At 44.1% G+C, this 21919-nt stretch overlaps 1 protein-coding gene across 1 annotated transcript; it reads left to right on the top strand.

Annotated features, from left to right (window-relative positions):
• Nucleotides 1–7586: 7586 nt before the first annotated feature.
• On the top strand, nt 7587–20442 carry LACTBL1 (lactamase, beta-like 1). Its single transcript, XM_010577149.1, has 6 exons — nt 7587–7692; nt 9121–9230; nt 12578–12735; nt 14380–14627; nt 17553–17658; nt 19464–20442. Exons 1-6 carry the CDS (start codon nt 7587–7589, stop codon nt 20440–20442), a joined length of 1707 nt encoding a protein of 568 aa, XP_010575451.1.
• The last annotated feature ends 1477 nt before the right edge of the window (nt 20443–21919 follow it).

Here is a 21919-nt window from a genome sequence, read left to right as displayed (position 1 = left end):
TCAAAGCTCACTTCAACCATACAAAACTAGCAAGAAAATGAACCAGCTGGTAATGGGACACAAAGACTGACAATGGTGCCCAGTAGGAGACAAAGAACACCCAGTGGGACAACAGAGTCCCTGGCTAAGCTCTGCAATGTGGCACTGTGGAAGGGGGAAAATCCCCCTTCACCCCCATGCTGGTTCAAAGGCTGACGTTGAGAGGCAAGCAATTAGAGCTGCCAATCGCTTTTCCTGCTGCAGCTTCCCCTTTGTCACTGCTAAAAGACTGACAGCCCAATAACGAGATGATAGTGTGGCTGAGCCCATGTCCCTGAAACATGCTCACTGCTCTCCCCAGCAGACAGAAAGTGCCTGGACCATTTATTCAAGAGCCTGTCCCAGTTTATTTTCTAATTCTTTCCTTCTCTTTAAACTACTATACATCAGGACCTGATTCATCCACTCAGGCGGTTTCATTTGAGATTGTGCGAGTATCTTGGGTAAAATTTCACCAAGACAGCTTCTATTGGTTTTGAATCATCAGATACTTAGAGAAGGACAAAAGGCATTCCCACAGTGGGATAGGGTCTGTTTAAGCCCAAGCTTCTGTATGCATTTCACTGCCATACTTCACAGAGACAGGATTATTCACCGCTTAGTCACTGGGCCTGTTTACTTTGTAGATAAAGGAATAGCTCAGAGGTGTTTTTTCTCACAGTCTAGGAGCCAGCACACCTCTGAGCACAAAAATTCACATCAGTTCCTGCTAGCTAGCAAAACCAAACCTTGACAAGTTCTCTGTATAGGGATCCGCTCTGAACTAGTGGCCTGGGCAGCAGTTGGGAACCTTCCTGAAGACTTCCAGGTGGATTTTTTTTTCCTTCCTGTGGCAGGAAAACCCTTCAAGGCAGAGACCTTGCAGAACAGTACTAGGAAAAAGTCATATGGGAGAGCTTTTCCTTATGCACTTGTGGTGAATTAGCCTTGGCTAACAGCAAAACGCCCACCTAGCTGCCCACTCACTCTCTTCCCTCAGCAGGAAAGGGGGAGAAAAGAGGAAAAAAACAGGAGTACGAAAACTTGTGGGTTGAGGTAACAACAGGGAGGTCACTTACCAATTGCTGTTGCAGGCAAACACACACCATTTGTGAAAAAGCAACTTCTTTTATTGCCAATTAAAATATAATGTAATTACAAATTTGAGTAATGGGAAACAAAAAGACAAACATTAAACAAACACTTTTCCTCCCCCCCCTTTCTCAGACTCAATTTCACTTCACTCCAGACTCCCATACCCACCCCCCTGCCCAAAAGTGATGCGTACGGGGTCAAGGTCAGTACAAAGTGGTTTCTCTCTACTGCTCCTTCCTCCTCACCTTTCCTGTGCTTCAGCATGGGATCCCCACAGGCTGCAGTCCTTCAGGAAAATCTCATCCAGTGTGGGTCCTTCATGGGCTGCATTTTCTTCAGAAATATCCATTTGCCCTGGAGTGGTTCCCCCATGGTCTGCTGTGTGACTATCTGCTCTGGCATGGTCCCTTCCACAGGCTGCAGGGAATATCTACTCTGGTATGAGTCTTCCATGGGCTGCAGAGAATATCTGCACCACCATGGAGCACCTCCTTCTCCTCCTCTGACCTTACTGTTCCTCTTTTGTTTCTCACTTTGTTCCTTCCTCCTCCCTCCATCTGGCGTTTTCTGCCCTTTCTTAAATATGTTTTCAGAGGCATCACCAGCTTCACTGATGGGCTCAGCTTTGGCCTGTGGTGGGTCCGTTACGGAGCTGACTGGAGCCAGCACAAGTCAGCCCTGACCTCTCCCCAGAGGCCATGTCTGTAGCCACCCACTGCCAAATCCTTTCTGCATTTACCCCATACAGTATGGCAAGCTATATCCCCCAGATTCAGCTAGGGAAATGGGATGGGACAGGAACTCAAGAAGGAGGAGAAGATTGAGATTCTGGAATAATGAAATGCCTGGGGTGCCCAGCAGGATGCTGCAGGTGGGAAGGGGCTGTGTGGGGGGGTGATACGTCACACTGCTGATTTCCAATATCTCTGCATTAGCTCCATTTGTGCCAATGACAAAGAGTGTTTCTGGGCAGGGTTGGCCAACTAATTTAGCTGCAGAGAGCCTGCCAAAGTGCTTGTGATCATGGCAGTTCTTGGCTGGCTCCAAATGAGCTAGAAACAGAGAGGAATGCAGCCAGATTGTCTGCAGGAGTGGCCCGGGACCTGCACAGGTCTTTGCGTTGATCTGCAGCTGAGGGGGTAGAGAAGCCTAAAAAGCCCCTGGACAGCTGTCTGTTTTGGTTGTTCCCTATCCCACTGGACTCCTGGGTGCTTCCAGGTCAAAGCTATTTCATGGATTCACCTTCACAGCCTGAGGCTCTGTCGCTTTACTGTGTTTTGTGTTATGAAACACAAAATCTTTTGTGTGCAGTCACTTATGTGCAGTATATGTTCCATCAGGCAGCAGGGAGGACAACTGCTCTTTACCTTCCTAGTTGTGGTTCTCTGGGTCAGAGAGATGCTCTGAGAGAGCAGCTCAGGAGGGAGATACTGCCCTGGAAACCCGCTCAGGACACAGAGTGGGCACAAGCTCTTCTTACCCCTCCCCTTCTGCTGTGATTTGAGGTTTCTCTAAGACGGGACCTTTCTCTGAGCCAGTGGAAGGATATTCAGTTGCAAGGAAGGACTGAAAAACATGAAAGTGAAACTTAAGAAACACTGCTGAGCCAGGAAAGACTGAGACTCTGTCATTGGTTGTGGGTACGCAGGTCCTTTTTGGGGGAAAGCACAGAGCGAACAGCTCTCAGAGAGAAGGTCAAGAAATAAGGGGATAATGAGTGAATTGCTGCAAATTACACTGAGCTGGAGACTGAAAACTTCTAAGTTTTTTAATGAACTCTGCAAAAATGGAATGAAAATGAAGAGGGAATAGGATGACAATGTGTAATTGGTAAAGAGCATGAGTTACCTACATGTGCACTTCCTCTCTTGGCTTTGAGGGAAGATCACTGCACAGACTGTGAAGGAAGGCCTGGGAAGGTTGGTAGCAGGGACAGAAGGAAATAGGAGTTCCCAGAAATGAGGAGCAACAAAACTGTGAGGAGCTTATCTACTCTAATTAGTAAGGACGTCATCTGCAGCCCCATTCAGCAAAATTTGGGCACAACTCTGGGGCACAGGCACATGGCTACATAGGCTCCACTTGAGTATTTTGGGCACTGCCAGATCTTGGGCCACTACTGGAGATACTGAAATGAAGAGATGGTACTGAAGAGAATACCCTTACCTGTGAACATCTGAAGAAGGCAATAGGACAGCAAGACCCCTGAGGTGCATAATCCCCCTGGATCTGGTGCATAACTGGGGGCATGGCAATGTCCTCTTCTTTGAAGAATGTTTATATGTACTTTACATAATAATGGCAGTTCATTATTAACATTTCCAGCTCACCGTGTGTTAAGGATACCCGCCTCTCCAGCTCCCCATTCTTCACTCTGCTGTATTGTTTGAGCCATGAAATCACCAGCAATAGTCCCTTATGCCTGCATCCCTGGACAGATGCTGCATTGCTTGAGGAGGAGTGAGGCATGGCTGATTAATCTGTGCTCAGAGAGGCTGACTGTTGGGATTAGTGCTTCAGATGCTCTTAACATCTGCAGCTCTGGACAACCCCAAATTCATCAGCACTGGAAGCTGGAGGGTAGCAGCAAGGCTGGTAAGAGCTCTTATGGGGGGGGTTGCCTATTGAATTGCCGCTGCCAAATAGCAAGACAAGAGGGAGATTTTATGGGGAAAGTGGCAGCCATGCCATTATCTTGGCACTTCCAAACCTGCCATACAGTTTTTTGGATGTGTCTGTGATTCCCAGGACTAAGGAGGGTGTTGGCTGCGTAGAGAGAGCAAGGCTGAGAAGCCAGGGAGAGGGCTGGAAAGACCCTGCAGAGCAGGCACGATGGAAATGTGTCAGCCCTGAAAGTCTCGAAGCTCCAGTTCCTCATGTTTGGGAGGTGGGGTGAGGATGGCTTTGGGCCCTGGCAAGTCCCAGAGCTTGGGACCAGCCCTTGCAGTAAACATAAGGTGCTGCCAAGCCAGAGGTAGAGCGAAGCTGTTACTTTCCTTATGTGGTTACATCTCCCTATCCAAAACCAGTCCCTCCCTGCCAGTCTGCTTATCTGAGCTAGGCTTTTTTACTCTGGGATTCCCTCCTTGCTCTGACTCCATTTTTCTCCTTCATTAACTTTTTGTTTCTCTTCATCACAGGGTTTTATGAGCCTTTTGTTTGTGGAGACAGGCAGCACAGGGGATGAGAAGAAACTTCTGAGCAGCCATGGATGGGTTACAGCTGCAGGTAAGGCTCACCTCATGCAAATCACAACCTGCCACCATCCTTCAGAGTCCCCAGCAGCTAAGGGGAAAGAAAATACCAGCTCTATTTATGTCTAGTGAGCCTATTAGCTGGGAATGACTCCCTTGTCTATCTCTGTGGGGGAACTCCAGGAGGCTGTTCAGGATTAAGCCCAGAGAGTGCCTGAGCTCCTGGCTTAAACTGCCCCACCTCCCCATCCCGCAAACAGCCCAGCCTGCCCCCTCCCAAGCCCACCCAGGGATGGCCGGCTGGAGGCACACAGGGGCTGTCCATCTCATGAGTTAATCGCCTCCTGTTCAGATGTCAGGAGGAGATGAAGCTGCTATAAATAGATTGTGAAGCCCTCATGGTTTCAGCTGTGATTCACACACATGGCAGAGAAGCATTAGGAAGAATTAACATTCAATCTCTCAGGCACTTTCCTGAGCACAAATGCCATTCTGTCCCTGTGGCTTAATCTCTTTGCTCAGGGGAGGTGAGCAGCACTTTCTGGGGTGTCTGAATGGGTCAAATGGACAGGGAAACCCTGGACTGTCAGGGAGCTAAAAACGGCCACTTCAGCTGGAGCAACTGAGCAGAGCTGTCCATGATATGCAACTGCATTTAGGAGCATGGCAAGGTGCTCTGCTCCCCCCCGACTGGGGCTGAGATCAGACAGTGTGGTTTTGTTACGGCACGCATGCGCTGGGATGCCTGACAACAGCCTCTGGGACTGAGACGGCTTCTGGCGATGGTATGTGCAGGGGACTGGGGCTCTTTCTGGCTCTCCCTAGCCAGTGCTGCAGTGTGCCTGTGACTGAGTGGCTCACAGTGTCTGTGATAGTCTGCCTAGATGAGCATGGTGGGGCAGGACAGCGTACCTGGGTGGTCTATGTGAAATCCCCATTTCTTTGCCCCCCCATCCTAATTTTTTCAAAGCTCAGGTATAAAAACATAGCATACAGCTAACCTAGCCATGAGAAGCTGTGTGCACTTGTTCCTGTGTGTGTTTGCATTCATTTGCATGTGTCTAAGTGCTTGGTAGCCTTCCTCCCCCTGCCTTGCTGTGCTTATGCTGTTAGCAGTGATGGTCACTAAGTAATGTATGTGAGATGGAGAAACCAGCGGAAGGGGAGGTAAGACCAGACAGGTCCTGGAGTGGGAAGTGTGAGGAGTCTGTTTGTAGGTATCTATCCATCTGTCTGACAGTCTCCCAGGTACAGTGAAAGAGTGGTATTTTTCCTGAAAGGTAGCTTAGAGGGTAGAGCATCTCCTCAGGGTGAAGAATATTCGTCACACTTTTGCATATTTGGTGCCCCATCAATAAAAGAGAGATCCATGCCTCTAGTTTCATAGCATTGCCACAGTTTCACTGCATTGCCACTAATGAAAGAGACATTCAGGGCACTCATCATCCACAAGAGGTAAAGGCCAGTTTGGACTAAAGGTTGGGAGTTCAGTGTTGGTATCTTTGAGTCCTTGGTTAGTGATCTAGGGAGCCTGGAGTTCAACAGATGAGGCATATACCAGAAAATCTTTTCCTTTCACCCTGCTTTTAGGGACACAGGAATCAGGGTTTCTCAGTGAAGCAAGGAAAGAGGCAGAAAAATGGTCAGAGGAATTGCAGGTTGGTGGGGAAGTCATCTTATTATGATGGGACTAAATCCAAGAAAGTCACCCTTTGACTACTCCAGGGCAAAGAGGGCCCTATCCCACTCCTTGCTGCAGGAAAACAGCATCTCATTGCGGCTCTAGGCAACATCCTCCTACATAAACTGAAGCCTGCCAGCGTGGGGGTGATTAAAGAGATCTCAGTACACAGGCTTCTCCTTGTATGGATATGATCTCCAGCCTACTAAGGCACTGTATGTGGTTGGTGTATCTATACCAACCTGGGTTTTGTGTCAAAATGGCATTCCCCTATTTAGGAACACATGTCACTGAGGCTGGAGTATGGACTGCATGTGTGCTCTGGCAGGCTTAGGTCTGAGTGGGTCTGCAGGCACCTGTGTGGTCTTAAGCCATTCTTGAATTTTAAATCATGTTATGGAATAACCTGAAGTAAGCTGCCTTCAGAAATTTATGTGGGGATGCCTGAACAAGCTAAAAGGCCTCAGAAATAATTGTGATGTATTTCTGTTATTGTACAGAAAGTGGAATTTCAACCAAGAGTTTCAGCAGGGGCTAGATTCCCCAGTTGGATCCTTACAGAGCCACAGAGCCATGTGCGAATCTGGAAGTAGCTCTGCAGGTTCCCTAGTTGTGAGTGACAAGGCTCAGTTGACTTGCAGAAGCTTTTGCATGACCTATCCTGTATCTCAAAAAAGAAAAAAAGGGCCATGTGGAAATCTAAAGGGAGTATTTTAGTCTGTCTATTCTACACGTGAGTCCAGACAATCTGAAACAGCTTTGGAATGTGGACCATATTGGATGCAAATGGCAGGCCATATGTTTTATAACATTAATTGCCAAACTTTCGAAAGCACCCTATTGACCTCCTATAGTCAGTGAAAGAGCACAGCTCATGCTTAGGCACCTAATAATTTATCATCCATTCCTTGTTTTTCTTCAACATTTATATGGTAGTATCACCAACCTGGATGGTCTCCAGTGTTGTGAGAGCTGCACAAACCCAAAATATTAGCCAGTTTTCCAAAACATGGCATCTGTAAATGCCAGGCTTACAGATGGTACACAATATAATGGGAATTACATGCACAAAATGGAAGGGTAAAAAAAAATTCCATCATTCATCTATAAAAGCTGGATCTGCTCAGATGATCTGACTGGTGGCTGCCATGAACAGATGCTGGACTCTGGAAAGATATCCAGGAATAAGTCATGATGGTTGAGAAGGGAGGAAATGACAGCTGTAACAGAGAATCCTGCTAGCCTGGGCTGATGAGGTTCACCTGCAGACAGGGGAAAAGGCAAAAAGAGTAGATGGTGTTCTTCCACAAGAACCAACAAGGCCAACAAGGTAAGGAGAGTAACGTCTTACAAACCTCATTGGAAGACAAGAAGTCATCTCTGGTTCCAGTTATTTCAATGTGGGCTGGTATGCCCAGCTCTGGTGCTACAATAGTATTGGAATTAGTCCATGTCCCTGCAGTAGCTTTATTCTCTGGTGTAGTGTGCCTCTTTCGCCTAGCTGATATGCATGAAAGGCAGTTTCTCTCTCTCTGAGATCATGTCTTTTCTGTTTACAGCAGGCATCCAGCAGCCAAAGCCTCCTCAAGCTCATTGTTATGGAGGTGAAGCGGATTCATGTGTTGGCCATCTTCTTCTTCCTGTTGTCTGTTGCAATGACAGGCTGCTTTCTGTGGCAGTACAGCCTCCCCAAGGCGGAGCCCAGTGAGTAGTTATCTTTAAGTTTGGTCATAGGTTGGCACAGAAATTTGTGAGACCAATAAACGCCCCTCTGCCTGTGTGGACATTTTTCCCCAAAGAGCATTTCCCCAAACAGCACACAAATTTGCCTCCTCTGAGCTGGTGCAAGGACACAGAAGAGGTGAACATTGGGTTGATGGAGTACCATGTAACACTGCTGGTGTCCAGAGAAGCTCCATTACTTCTGGCGCTAACCTATGTTAATTGATATACCAAGGAGACATTTTATTTTACATTCTCTACCTTTTTCTTTAGCATCCTGTCATAAAAGTCACTGCGGTTTAGAATGGGTTTTGGTTTACACCTTACCATGTGCTTCAGCTTATGGGTTTTCTTCTATTCCCCTAATCCTAGATCTTTGAACTGGCTCAAGCCCCCAGTTAACACTAGAATTCCTTTATGTTGATTATAGAAAACTCAACACATAGACTGAAGGCACTGTCTGTGCAGAGATGCAATAAATACAGTGTAACTGGATCAGAGCCCAAAGGTGACATAAAATCCACAGTGAAGGTGCCAGAGGTACTTCATAGACCAATGTCTGAAAAGATTTCAGACCCTACATTTTTACCGCAGAGTATCAGAGGCTGCCTGTAGGCTCTTGTGTATCCATCACCATTCATCTCAAAGTTTTCATAGTGCCATTTCTCTTCTCATCTGTATTTCTAATGTCTTATGTTCAGTTGGTAAGCGAAAAGATAAATAAGTATTGTGTTTACAGCTTACAGAGCAGAGGAGCTGTGTTTATGAACACCTTGGGATCAACTGGGAAAATAGTGCCTCCAAGTAAGAGAGTTCCCATCTCTTACTGAGTTTAAAGATCTTTGCCTGCCACAAAAATTTAAGATATGTCTCTGGCATATGCAGGATACAGCTAATTCAGAAGACAGCTAATATACTAGGTATGCAGCCTACCAACTGTTGTTACAGTGTTAAGATTTCAGGTGGCACTCACAATTCACTTCTACATCCATTTTCTGAGGTTACAATATGCGTGGGACAACTCTGTGCTCCTGAACCCAAACTCAGACTTTCTCCTAGACATGGGCAGGGCACTTTCATGGGGTCTAAACCCACTGTCAGGTACCCTACAGAGTCTTCTGTACTCCCAGTTCCTTACTCTTCCAGGCTGCAGTCAGTTGAAGCCTATTGCAGCTCCTGCCCATCCTGTGTCCATCCCATGTTGGAATAAGCAATAACAGGGCACAGTGCCCTCTTCAAGTCCTGTTTATGTGAGTTAGAAACAATTCAAGATTGTCTCTTTCCTGTCCAGAAGTTTCCTTCAGCTTTGGAAAACACAAGCAAGAAAGCTAGTGCTGACTTCTGGATGAGGTTAAAGCTTGTTAGTGTGTCTATTGAAGTCACATATGCTATCATTGAAATGTTTTCCAGGTCCATCTGTGAGGGAAGTGAGATCAGAAGCTGTGCAGATGTGCCCCCGCTATCCTGAACCAGTACAGCTGGACCACCCAATCCCCATTCTGAAGGACGCGTTGGAGAAGGTCTGTGAGGAGAGAGGAACAGAGGGAGACAGCGGTCATGACTACTTTTCTGAAAGTGTAAAGGGGAGAATATGTATTTTGCCCCTGAGCATCTCTGGGGAAGGAGGTGGGGAATCAAGGAGGTGGAGAACATGTGAATCTAGAAACGGGTATATAAAACTCTCACTGAACATACAGCAGAACAGGTCAATAAGCAGTTATCTTATCCAAAGGGTAAGCCATGATGAAGAAACATTATTACTTTTCCATCAGAAGGTCTGGTGAGCATACATCAGCACAAAATGATGGCTTTTGGCATCTTGTTTGCTCTTAGACAGCCCTCATGTCCTGGAAAGTAGGTGACTCATGTAACTAGTTCCTATTCATCAGTAACTGTCAATTCCTTATTTTATTGTTCTGCTGGCTTTCCCCATGCCACCATTTAAAAATTAAAAAGTTACTTGTAGGTAACTTAAGGAAGGGAATGGAGGGGAAGGGGAAGAGGAAGAGGGGACCTGCATCTGAATGAAAGAGAGACATGCTTTTCCTCAGTATGATACACTGTCTCTGAAATTTTAGCACTGTCTGAAATTCTGGTAGGCTCTATTTGCAATGAGAAAATACTGCAGTGTTGCCTTGACTGTAGGGACCATAAGGACAGCCATGCTCTGACAGGACACTCCTGATTTTGTAGACCCTTATCATATAATATACTGTCTCATTTGTATCTTTCTCATGAATAGCTTAATTAGTCATAACAGAAGGAGTCCCACAGCTCTGATCATTCTTTTTAACCTTCTTTGAATCTTTTCCAGCTCTAGCATGCTCTTGTGTAGATGTGGGAAATCAGTACTGTATACAGTATTCAAGGTGCAAGTGGATCAGGGATTTATACAGTGATAAAATGGTGTTTTCTGTTTTATTTTATGTTATTTCTCTAATAATCCCTCATATTTGATTTACCTTTTTTTCTGCCACGGGGCACTGAGCAAATGTTTACATAGGAGCATCCATCATAGCCCCTAGATCTTGTTCCTGAGTGTTAATGACCAGCTCACTGCCCATCTGTGAGTATGTTTTGTGAAGTTAGGGTTGTTTTCCAGCATGCACATCAATTTACCTATGCAGAATTTCAATTGCTATCACTTCACATTCACATTTATGAAGTCTCTGCCACTGTCTCCAGGGTTACTATAGAGAAGCATTTTATTATTCAATTAGGATTAGTCAGAGAGGTGGGGGAATGTGCAGAGCATTGGGTGTCCAGCTATCATCTAACCTCTCCTCTTTATGCTCCTCAGGAATGAAGTATCCAAGCACTTCTTCAAAGTAGGCTAGTGAAACTATTCTTATTTTGCAGATGGAATAAGGCACAGAGAACCTGAACACTACATGCATAGGAAGACATAGGTATTTGAAGGGGGCTTAGGCACTAGCACCTCAGAAGTGTATCTTCAGTTGCCCTCAGGTTCTGCCTAAGTCTGTGAACACTCAAACCCACACTAAAGATCCTGCACTACCTAAGACAAACTACCATCCTGTGCCAGGCCAGGGACCAGATGCATACAGGGGAAGACTTTTTCCTAGCCCATGGCAGCTTGAAACAGGAGAGTGATATTCAGTCATGCATGAGGCTTAAGGAAACATTTCTCTTCTAACAGTAAATACTTTTGCTTATCAGAAAAGCCTACATTTTCCTCAGAATAGTCTTGCTAGTGGCCAAATCCAAACACTGAGTATTGGATTCAATGACACTCAAGTCTAGAAAAGCATCACGTATTTTCGTCAACTTTTTGCAGGTCCAGGCAGGTCTACATGCCAGACTGAGAAAACTCTGAGGAGGACCATGCTTGAGGTGGTGGGTGGTGTCTCAACTCCAGTCTGTTCTCTGGAGGTGCTGATGTACCTAACCATACTAGATGGGCCACAGGCACATGGGGAGGGGAGGGCAAAGAACCTCTACAGAAGGACTTGGCACAAGTTGGGTGTTTGGATGTTTCCACTGCTGGCTGTCAGTGCACATCACCAGTCCATCCAGTGAAGAGGTCCTGAGGACAGGACTCATGTTGGCCTTTCTTGTCTCAGATGCTGGTCTTGGAAAGCCATTTCTTATGTCGTAAACTTTCTGTGCAAAAGATAACTTACGCATGATGATGACTTAGCTTTGAAAAAATCATAAAAGAGCAAGACCATTGCATTCTGCTTGCAAGAGGTGGGTGGAGCACAGCTGGCTGATTAGGTGTCGTGGTTTAACCCCAGCCAGCAACTAAGCACCATGCAGCCTCTCACTCACTCCACCCCCACCCAGTGGGAAGGGGGAGAGAATCAGAAAGAAAAAAAAAAAAAGTAAAACTTGTGGGTTGAGATAAGAACAGTTTAATAGAACAGAAAATAAGAAACTGATAATGATAACAATAATAAAATGACAATAGTAATAATAAAAGGATTGTATTATACAAGTGATGCACAATCTAATACACCTGCTGACTGATGCCCATTTAGTCCCCGAGCGGCAATCCCCCCAGCCCCACTCCCCCCAGTTTATATACTAGACGTGACATTGCATGGTATGGAATACTCCGTTGGCCACTTTGGGTCAGCTGCCCTGGCTGTGTCCCCTCCCAACCTCCTGTGCCCCTCCAGCCTTCCTGCTGGCTGGGCATGAGAAGCTCAAAAATCCTTGACTTTAGACTAAGCATTACTTAGCAACAACTGAAAACATCAGTGTGTTATCAACATTCTTCTCGTACCGAACTCAAAAACACAGCACTGTACCAGCTCCTAGGAAGACAATTAACTCTATCCCAGCTGAAACCAGGACATTAGGTCTGCACAATCCTAGTACAAGAGGGAGCAAAGACCAATCACAGCCCTCTAGTTGCTCAGTGCAGTTTCTCAGATTGCTGTTTAAACAGGAGTCATAGCTTTAGCATGTTTCATGGCATGAAAAGTGTCATGGGATATTTGAAAAGTCTGGATCTTTTTCTCATACATCTTTGAACCTAAAATACTAGTGCAAACAACAGATGTGCACAGTACAATTTAAAAAGGAAGAAATTACAATTCTTAGGTTTTAGCATTTGTTTTTAATCATATAGGCATCATAGGTATTAGAAAGATAAGCACCACATTCTTCTACATGGTGGATATATAGACTGAAAGATAGATACTGGATAATTCAGCATAAGCAATTCAAAGGAACAGTATAGTTAAAATATTTTCTTTTGCCAAAACGCATTTGAAAAAATCACTCTCATGTGCTTGGAAGTAAGGAGGGCTGATGGTCCGCATCTTCTACCACCTGTTACAGACTAGATGCATTACAAAACTCTTCATTTGGAAATTCATAGTTTCCCATCATTCTCCAGGTAGATATGATGCTGCGTCAAAAGATTCATAGCTCTGGTCTCCCTGCCATGTCTGCCATTGTTATCTACAACGACACTGTGCTCTGGACAGGCAACTTCGGAAAGAAGAATGGTTCGGACCCTTCCTCAGTGGTGCCCAATGAGTACACTATTTACAGGTGAGACGGATGTATTGCAGGCATGAGAGCTAGGGAAATAGGAGATACACATATGGAGATCTGATATCTAGGAATAGAGCCACTGTCACAAACCACATCTTCTACTGGCTTGGGTCCACTGCAGAAACCGCTTCTGGGTTACACTGAAACTTTGTGAGACAATCCTTCAGCTAGTCCGTAAATTATCATATGCTTGTGGGTTACTGAGTTGTTTACTTTGGATTTTTTTTTTTTTTATTTCATCTGACAATCTTTTAAATTGGAATAGCAGTGACCATCCTGAAGAACCTGAAAACATACTACTCCTTACACAGGAATGTCTCCATGCTTTGAGGAGGCCTAGGGCACAAATCTGAAGACTGAGAGCTAGCACAGGTTTTGTGAGCAGTGAGGAGACAGTGCCATAGAATTAAAAAAAAAAAAAAAAGTTCAGTGTAGCAAAAATGGTGTTTGGGAAGAGTATCTACTGAACACACACAGTAGACTTGTACGCTTATTCATTCTCCCAGTGAAGTCAAAGTCATATTTGCCATTATTTTTTAGATGAAGATAAAATCAAGCTCTTAGTGTGAGTTAAAAAATAAAAACAAATACAAAGGAAGTGTTCACTTCCTTTAAAGTTCTGTTCTCAGTGATTTATAACTGTGCTATATATAAAACATCTGGGCTGTACTCTGACTATCAAATGTTGTCCTCAGCATAAACAGTTTTGGAAAGTTTCAGCAGCTGTGACTACCATTTTTTTCACCCCTGTGTATCATGGTAAAATCCCTGCACAGATGACCTCATTTCTTCCAGAATCATAGAATGGTTTGTGCTGGAAGGGACCTTAAAGGTCATCTAGTTCCAACCCCCCTGCCATTGGCAAGGAAAGGGGAATGTGTCCCTGGTTGGACTTGAAGCACCAACCTTTCAGTTAACAGCCAAACACAGTAACCAATTGCACCACAGAGTCTCCCCTGAAAAAGATTTATTACCAGTCGATATTGGTTATGGTTGGAACTACGACAATATCTGATCATCTCTGAACCTCTGAATTTCATTTCTGATTAATGAAAACATTCTTGGCAAATGCTTTCACTCTAGGCCTTCTTGCACCAGTCCAAGAATTTCACCTCGAGCAGCACAATACAGATGACCCCAGCCATCCCTCTTAATCAAGGCCCTGTTGCCAAAAACCAACAAAATATAACCGGAGTCCTATTCCAGTAGACCTTTTGTAAATTTGACTCTGTTCTGAAGCCACCCAAATATCAACACTGAACATGAAATGTAAAATTTTATGGCATTTTAACCTTAAAATTCCAGTGAACTACTTGTAACTTGTTATGGTACTTACTAAGCAATAATTTACAAAATATGTCATCTTATGAATACTAAGTGAACAGAAAAAGTTCTGTAGCCCACTGCACTATTGGGGAGATACTACTGAATGTTATGTTGCAGTCCATAAAAACCAGAGTTAAAGATATTAATTCAAGCTTCTTACCTGCATTTTAGCCATTCTGTTCTGAATTAGCAAAGGTGTTGCCTGTAAAACTAGAGGCAGTGGGTCAGTTGGGTGATCTCATGTACTGACCATCAATCCTCTTGATTGATGGTTTTCTTAATGCTTAATTTCTATAAATGTTTGTTCCTTGACAGAATTGCCAGTGTCTCCAAGATCTTTCCCACCATTATGTTGTACAAGATGTGGGAGGAAGGAAAAGTCACGTCTCTTGATGACCCATTGGAACGTTATGCCCAGAACTTTGTTATTAAGAATCCTCTGGGAAGGCTCAAGGAATCAGAACAGAGATACACAGCAGATGGGCTGATTTTTTTGGAAAAAGGCTCAATGCCACTTAAGCCATCACCTGTTACCTTGCGCAGAATGGCCAGCCAGCTCTCAGGTGAGACAACGCTGCTACCTGCTTGCCCTCTGCCCACCATTACGCCACCTGAAAGAGACCACAGAGAGAACAGACCATACGCCAGGGATAGAAAAGGTTGCTGTTGAGGCCATTTCCCAGTATGGACCCTGCACCTTTGCACTTCCCAGAGGTCAGGCAGGACCCTTGGAGGCAAGCCGTCAGCAGCTTCATGAAGTGCTAAGAGGAAACTCTTGTCCAGGCCATCTGCTAGGAAGGGGCCCAAGCTGCACTGTGGGGTGGGGAATTGGTTTTTCCTGTGCAAGGTGAATATATATTTCTTTTAACACAGTAGCATGACCTGAAATCAGGCTCCAATTGCATAACAGGTTTTTGTACTTCAGCCCGGAGTCCTCTCATTTTTCTGAGATGTAGAGTTGAGGGTCAAAGTGGCACCAAACCTCTTTGCTTTGAACAGATAGACCTTGAGCACTGAGTTAAATTTAGCTGTCAGTGTGGCTCCTGATCTGGGATTCCTGAGCTATTAATAGCTTTGTACTTGCTGTCAGAAGACTATTAATCTACTGTTACCTTCATAATTGGGAAACTCTTACATTAAGGTAGAAGGAGCTCACAGGACTCAGGAGAGCTTTAAGCTTTCTCAGAAATAAAGATGCTAATACTTGACTCAGAGATTCCAGAATTTAATGGCCAAAGAGACTGTGCTGATACCTCATGTGGCATTTTGATTAAACTCTGTAGCACCTGCATTATTCCAGATTGCAGTAAATGCCCTAAAATTAGGACCTAAGATCAAAATAGCTTATAGGCAAATTGCAGTACCTCAGGAAAGGGTACAGCATCACCTGAAGCAAGCCAAAGTCAAGATAAGTGTTCCCTCAAAAGGAATGATGTAACTGAAATCTAGAAACAACCAACCAACCCAAAGTGGCCAGTGGCAGCAGGAGGCAGAAAGAAAGATGTGTGCACAATGCTGCACAGCCCCTCTCCCTGCAGACAAGGTCTTGTTCTAGCCAACCTGATGATGTCCTCATGGGCACCAGCTCTGCCTGTTCCTCTCTGACTCTCAGGAGCACCTGAAGCTGGTGTGGCTGCTCCTTGCAGGAGCAGTCTGTGCTGGAGCTACATCTCCCAGTCCTGCTGCAGTTTCCTGTCACCTAGTGAGGTGTGAGGTATGCCCTAGAATTACTTGGAGGAAGCATATGTCAAAAATGTACCTGGTCATAGCATTGCTTGTAATGTGCAGCCATTCCAGTGCTTCCATCACTGTGCTGGATTTGTGCTCCTTCTTAGCTTCTTTTACGTTCCTATGTCCTTTTTTTTCTTTTTTTTTTAGAATGTGGCCCAAATTTCCCAGACCACACCAGCAGGGCACACCAACCAGCTTGGACTCTGACAATTTAGTAGAAGGAAAAGCACAGTTTCAAAATCGCAACAGAAAATCAAATGAATGTTGAGGTCACATGTTACATTTCCTGTCTGTCAAAAACCAAAAAGGAATAGGTTCTGCATCAAGATCAAAGCCACTGCATGACATAATGTAAAGTGGTTTTCATCTAAATTCTTCCAGTGGAAACTTATCTATAATATATCCTCATTATCTGGACTTTTCTATATTGCACACTACAAAAGTAACTCCAAAGATTTTTCTCCTCAGGACTTGATGGGTACATTGCTAGAGGGAAGCTCCAGCTTGTTAAGACTAAGATTTTCAAATATATATGAATGACAGTATGAGATGCTATTGTAAATTATTAACAGCATGCTTGTCACTTCAATTAGCAGCACATGAGGTATAAATCAATGACTGTGGATTTTCTGTTATGTTCACATATTGTCTGGTTTATCATTTCTAATGAACCTCAAGAGAGACATTGCACTGTTGTCATGGCACTGGTTGAATTCTCCCAGTGGTGCAATGTTTTCTTTGCTGCCATTGTGGCAAGTAGGAAATGAAGGAGCCCATTGTGTACTTGAAGGTGCTCAGTGCATCTCTTATCTGGTCATTCAGCTGCACAAATAACCACAGCCCAGAAGCAGAAAAAGTGTTCTCATTCCAGTTCAAATCCCAAGGTCAGGTCAATTGAGAAAAACAGGTGTTGCTGCTACAAAAGAATAGGGCCTCATTCAGCTCTGCCATGATTAAACACATGCTCACTGAGCAGACTATTGCAAGTCATTTTTCTCTCATGTACCCTTCCTGATTTCCTCCCAACCTCTAAATCAAAGTCAGCTGTAAACTGCAATGCGGATTTCATTCCAGATGTAATCCAAGTTCTGGACTTGGTGAGCTGTAGATCCTGTGCAAAGGAGCTGTGGCATTTTAAAAAGTCCTGGCCAAAAGTTTTTAGGGAATCCATGTTCAGTGTTGTGAAATTAAAAGTGAAAAGAACTTCATTTCTTCTACATTCAGAAACCCTGAATAAATGTTGTTAAAGCTGAAAAAATAAAAGCTAAAAATACTTTAGGCCAAGCCTGGAATGGTTCAGAAAGTTCAAGCCCTCTGTAGCAAGTTGTAAAGAACAAAAATATGTTTAAAGGAGCTGCTACACACCTTTGTAGTCAAGGGAATACAGTTACATGGAAATATGGACAGGGATTTCCCCAACACCCAATATGCCCTTCTCTTCCAAAATACACTTGGGGATACAGGGTATTTTTAATCAATCATCAAAGCATTTTTACTGAAATGTAGAAACCCAGAGTTGGTCCTGGGGTAGGAGTTCCATTACCCAGATTCAGTGGTCCATGACTTGAATAGTGTCCTGCAGTCCCGTACGAACAGGTCCTTGCAGCACATTTGCTATGTGTATAAAGCACATGTGTGCATCCTTGTTGTTTCCATCTTGCCATTGAATCTTGCCTTTTGCTCACTCTTTACCAGACTCAAAGTTTCCTGGACCATGATTTGTCTCAAACTATTAACTTCTTTTCTTCATGGTACAGGTCTGCCCAGGAGACTGCGATCTACCAGCCTGCTGTGGAAGGGCAATACGCAAGATGCTCTAGCTCTCCTGAAAGATGATGTCTTGGTTGCTGATCCTGGAACCAGGTCACATATATTCACTTACGAGCTTTTGGTCTGGGTTTGTGTTCTCCACTGATATTAGCCCCACCTTGCAGTCTCTATGGCCAATGGATAAAAGACAGCCATTCCTAAAGGGAGCTTCAGCCATCTACCCAAATACCTGTCTTAGGCTGGAAAGAGTGCCTGTTGGAGGTGCCAGGGTTTTTTTTAATGTGTATAGAGTCTAAGTGAGAAGCCTAGATAAGGCAAATTAAACTGCTATAGTTAGGTCTAATAAGCCTTAAATTGTGAAGGATGCAGATTTTCAAAAGTGGAAAGGCATGTTAATTTAAATGGTTTAAACCATCATAGATTTCACTTAAAATCATGCTATGTCTGTAGATATTTGCATGTCTCTAAATTTCCTGTAAGTTCTATTAATGTTTGTTACAATTTATATAGCTTGTTAAAAGTCTGTTACCTGAGTTGCAAACACTCAGAAATATGAACGAGATCCAACAGACAGCAGGTGAGGGAAAGGATTCCAACTAACTGGGAAAAACTTTCTAAGTCTGCAAAATTTTTAGGGAATAGAATTACATTCTGAAATAATTTGCCTAGCGTTTTTGTGGATTCACCATGACTTGAAGTCTGCAAGCTTAGAGAATTCAATGGCTCTATCATGGCAACCTTGTATTAGTTCTGTCCCATGTCATATAGGTTGTTACAATAGATGTTCCATAAAGGATTTTAAGACCTTAATACCATCATCTTCTTTGGTATTCATATTATGCTTACCATTAAGATACATAAGGACATCCACTCATAGTCTCTCAACCCCTTATTACTTGACATGTTGATAGTTTTAACTCTGTCTCCCTGTTCCCAGATATACTTCACAGCAAACAGATCCTTCTTCCTAAAAGAAATTCCCATTCATTGATATAGAAATTTTAACATATTTTTCTGGGTATGTTGAAATTCAGCTCCATTTCAGATATAAAATTTTAAATCCAGAATGTATGCATTCTTGGGGTCGAAATATATATACTCATCATGCTTTTATTCAGCAATATGAGCTGGAAGTTGTTGAAGTGGTACCAAATTTATGATCTAAATAGGCCTCAGTGAGGTGTGTGGCTTCATACAAGTAAAAAAAAAAACCAAGGAATGTTGAAGACATCATGAATTTTGAACACGTTTGAAAAGAATTACCCATTCATGTCTTCATGTCATTAAACTTCATTCAAGTCTAAAGACTTAAATCACTTTATGGATATTAAAGACTGAAGCACTCAGGTGTCTTTAATGACTCAACATTGCTGGATGCTGCTTTGTAGATTTTTAAGTGTTTTTACCATCTTAAGGTAGCTTAGGTGCTTAAGTGATTATACCATGTTAAATCTCCAAAGAGGCTTACCTGGGATTTTGAGACATTTAAGGTAAGCACCTGTAACTCGCAATTCTGCTCTTAAAAAGAATGGATATATTCTTTGGTGAACAATTATAAACAGTAAGTCAGGATATGCAAATATATAGGTTTTTGCATAAAGGTGGGGTTCTTTTTTTTTTCGTTTTCAATGTCTGGCTCTCTTTTGGTACATACTGGTTAAATAGCTCTGCTGATGCTCCCGTAAGAAATTTATCTTTCTTGACATAACAACACATCAAGGCAACAACATTCAGTTTTTCTCTTTCCCTCCTTCACCTCTCCTTTCCTTTAGCATGTCATCTGATAAAATGAGAATTTTCCCCAGAGAAGAAAGACATAGCAACTGTTTTGGCATAGTCATACCCACATTCCATCATTGAGGTAAGGCTGATCCAGATATATTGCTCTTCCTTTTCAGATGCCACTACAGCAATTTGGCTTTCTCACTGATGGCACACGTGCTAGCTGACCATGCAGCTGAGGGGCAATACCAGCGCTGGATCTCAGAGAACATCCTGGACCGCTTGGGCATGGAGGACACCGGCTTTGACATCACGCCACCGATCCGCTCCCAGATGGCTGTGGGTTTCTACGGCAGCCGGCAGCCAGCCCCTCTCTATGACCTTGGCTGGTACAGGCCTTCTGGCCAGATGTACTCCACAGCTGCCGACCTTGCTAAGCTGGCAATGGTCTTCTTAGGCACCTACCACCGCCGTCTCCTAGAGCCTGACACAGTGAAGACGATGCTGACCCCTCTGTTTAAGTGCTCTACTGAATACTTTGCTAACAAGACTGGCACACCCTGGGAGATTAATGAGCAATTGGGATATGATGTCATTAGGAAGGATGGAGACCTCGATGGTTATTCAGCTACCTTCTCTCTTATCCCCAAGCTCCGCCTGAGCTTCATTGTGCTGATGGCAGGGCCCAGGCCACAGGGTGGAGATATTGTGACTCAGATATATGAGTATCTTATTCCTGCCATGGAGACTGCATTCAGAGAGGCACAGAAAAGCTTGATTCCTCCTCCAAGTCCAGGCCCTTATGTTGGCTACTATACCTATTCCAACCTGACTTTCTATGAGATCAAAGTTGGACCTGGTGGGGTGCTGGTCATGCAGCAATTTGGGCCTCATGTAGAAGAGCTGATTCCTGAAAAGTACCGGACAATCAAACTTCACCACCTGGAAGATCGTGTTTTCCAAGTTGTTTTTGACAAGGAGTTCCCATGTGTTCTGCACCTGGGTTCTGCCTCCATCTCACTGGAGACCCAAAATGGGCAGCTCTTTAACTTTTATCCATTTGATCGCAAGGGTTTGTCTCCTGGCTTTGATGCACCAGGGCTGAACACATACAATGTGGTGCGTGTACTTCGTAAACCTGTATTCTATAGCTAAATGTCCCCTCTACTTTTCTGACCACTTCTGGGACGTGGCTCCAAATCGGTGTCTTACCAGACTCTCCTGTCTGCATGGCTTTATGAATGCCATTTAAAAGGGAAAGATGGTGGTAAATGACTCTTTTGCCCAACAAATATGTCACGTCCCACTTCTAAAATGACTTCAATGGCTTGTGATCCCTGCCAGTGCACAACAGGCCAGCTAGCAACTGGGAATGCTTGCAGAAAAAAGAGGTGAGAATGTGCTGGATGGATGGTGTTTGGAGGCCATAAAAAAAAGCTGAGCACTTAAGTCTCCACACTTACATTCTCTATTTAATGACCATTGTGGTGATCGACTGGTATCATCAAAGGGCTGAGAATTTCTTGTGTCTCTCAGAAAATATCTCTTCTTCAGTCCAAGGGTTTTTCCAGGGCTCTTCAGAAGCCCATCTGCCATGAACAAGATTCCTCACCTCTGTTTGCCAAAAGCATAATGTGCTAGAAAATGGCACCAGCCTGATACCAGGCCCTGCTTGTGATACCTGGGAAGTGAGGGTCCATTTCTTTCCTGGGTCACAACAAGGAAATTGTGGAAAAACCAGACAGCAATGTGGTTATGTCTTGGCCCCATGGATTTCTGCAAAAGAGGTGGTCACACAAAGGATATTGTAGCACTTAAGTACAGAAGCTGAAGCTTACTCCTGTGAGAAGGGCCATATGGACATATGCTGGTATATTCCAGCTGGACTCAGGTCTGTGACTATCTCAGTATATAGGCAAGTGTGTGAGTGTGGCATTTAAGTACACAAATGCATGGGAATCTTTACGTGTGTTTTGGGCAGAGTGTCTGTATGGGTACATATCCATTGTGTTTATGCAAGTGTGAGGGAGCATGCTAAGGGAAAGTGCATTAGCCTGGGGAGCACTACCTTTAGGACAGATGCACCTGCAAGCAATCTGCAAAGCCACAGGTGCATTTTCTTCTCCCTTCTTGTGCCCACTCAGTGCTAAGTCAGGCAGGACAGATGATATGTCATTAATGGCCAAAACCATATCACTATGATGGGAATATCAGGCATGACTGCAAGACAGGGCAAGTACCACTGACTGAGGAGTCTTGGCTCCTGCAATGCCCCTTCAAGTTTAGGAGAGTATTGTGATTGCAGCCCTTACTGGAGCCTGAAATAAAAGCAAGCAGAGGGTCAGGGCAAGATAACTCTTACCTTAAAATGAATAGCCTAGCTGCAGAGTATGGCAATGGCTGTACAGCATGGAAATCCTGAAGGAAGTGCAAAAGGGTAGCCATACTAGCACAATCAAAGACCCTTCAAAGTGCGTATTGTCCCATACCATAACTAGCATGAGGTTGGATCCTCTTGCAGAGTCACCTCCTTCTGCTGCTTGTCCACACAGAGTCTTGAAAGTGGACATGTCTCAGAGAGGATGAGAAAATAAATCTCCCTGCCTCCCTTCTCTCTTGTCTCTCACTGTTT

Source organism: Haliaeetus leucocephalus, unplaced genomic scaffold (genome assembly GCF_000737465.1).
Source record: "Haliaeetus leucocephalus isolate CR32 unplaced genomic scaffold, Haliaeetus_leucocephalus-4.0 Scaffold556, whole genome shotgun sequence".
Classification (NCBI taxonomy): Eukaryota; Metazoa; Chordata; class Aves; order Accipitriformes; family Accipitridae; genus Haliaeetus; species Haliaeetus leucocephalus.
This window is presented reverse-complemented; position numbering and strand designations above follow the sequence as displayed.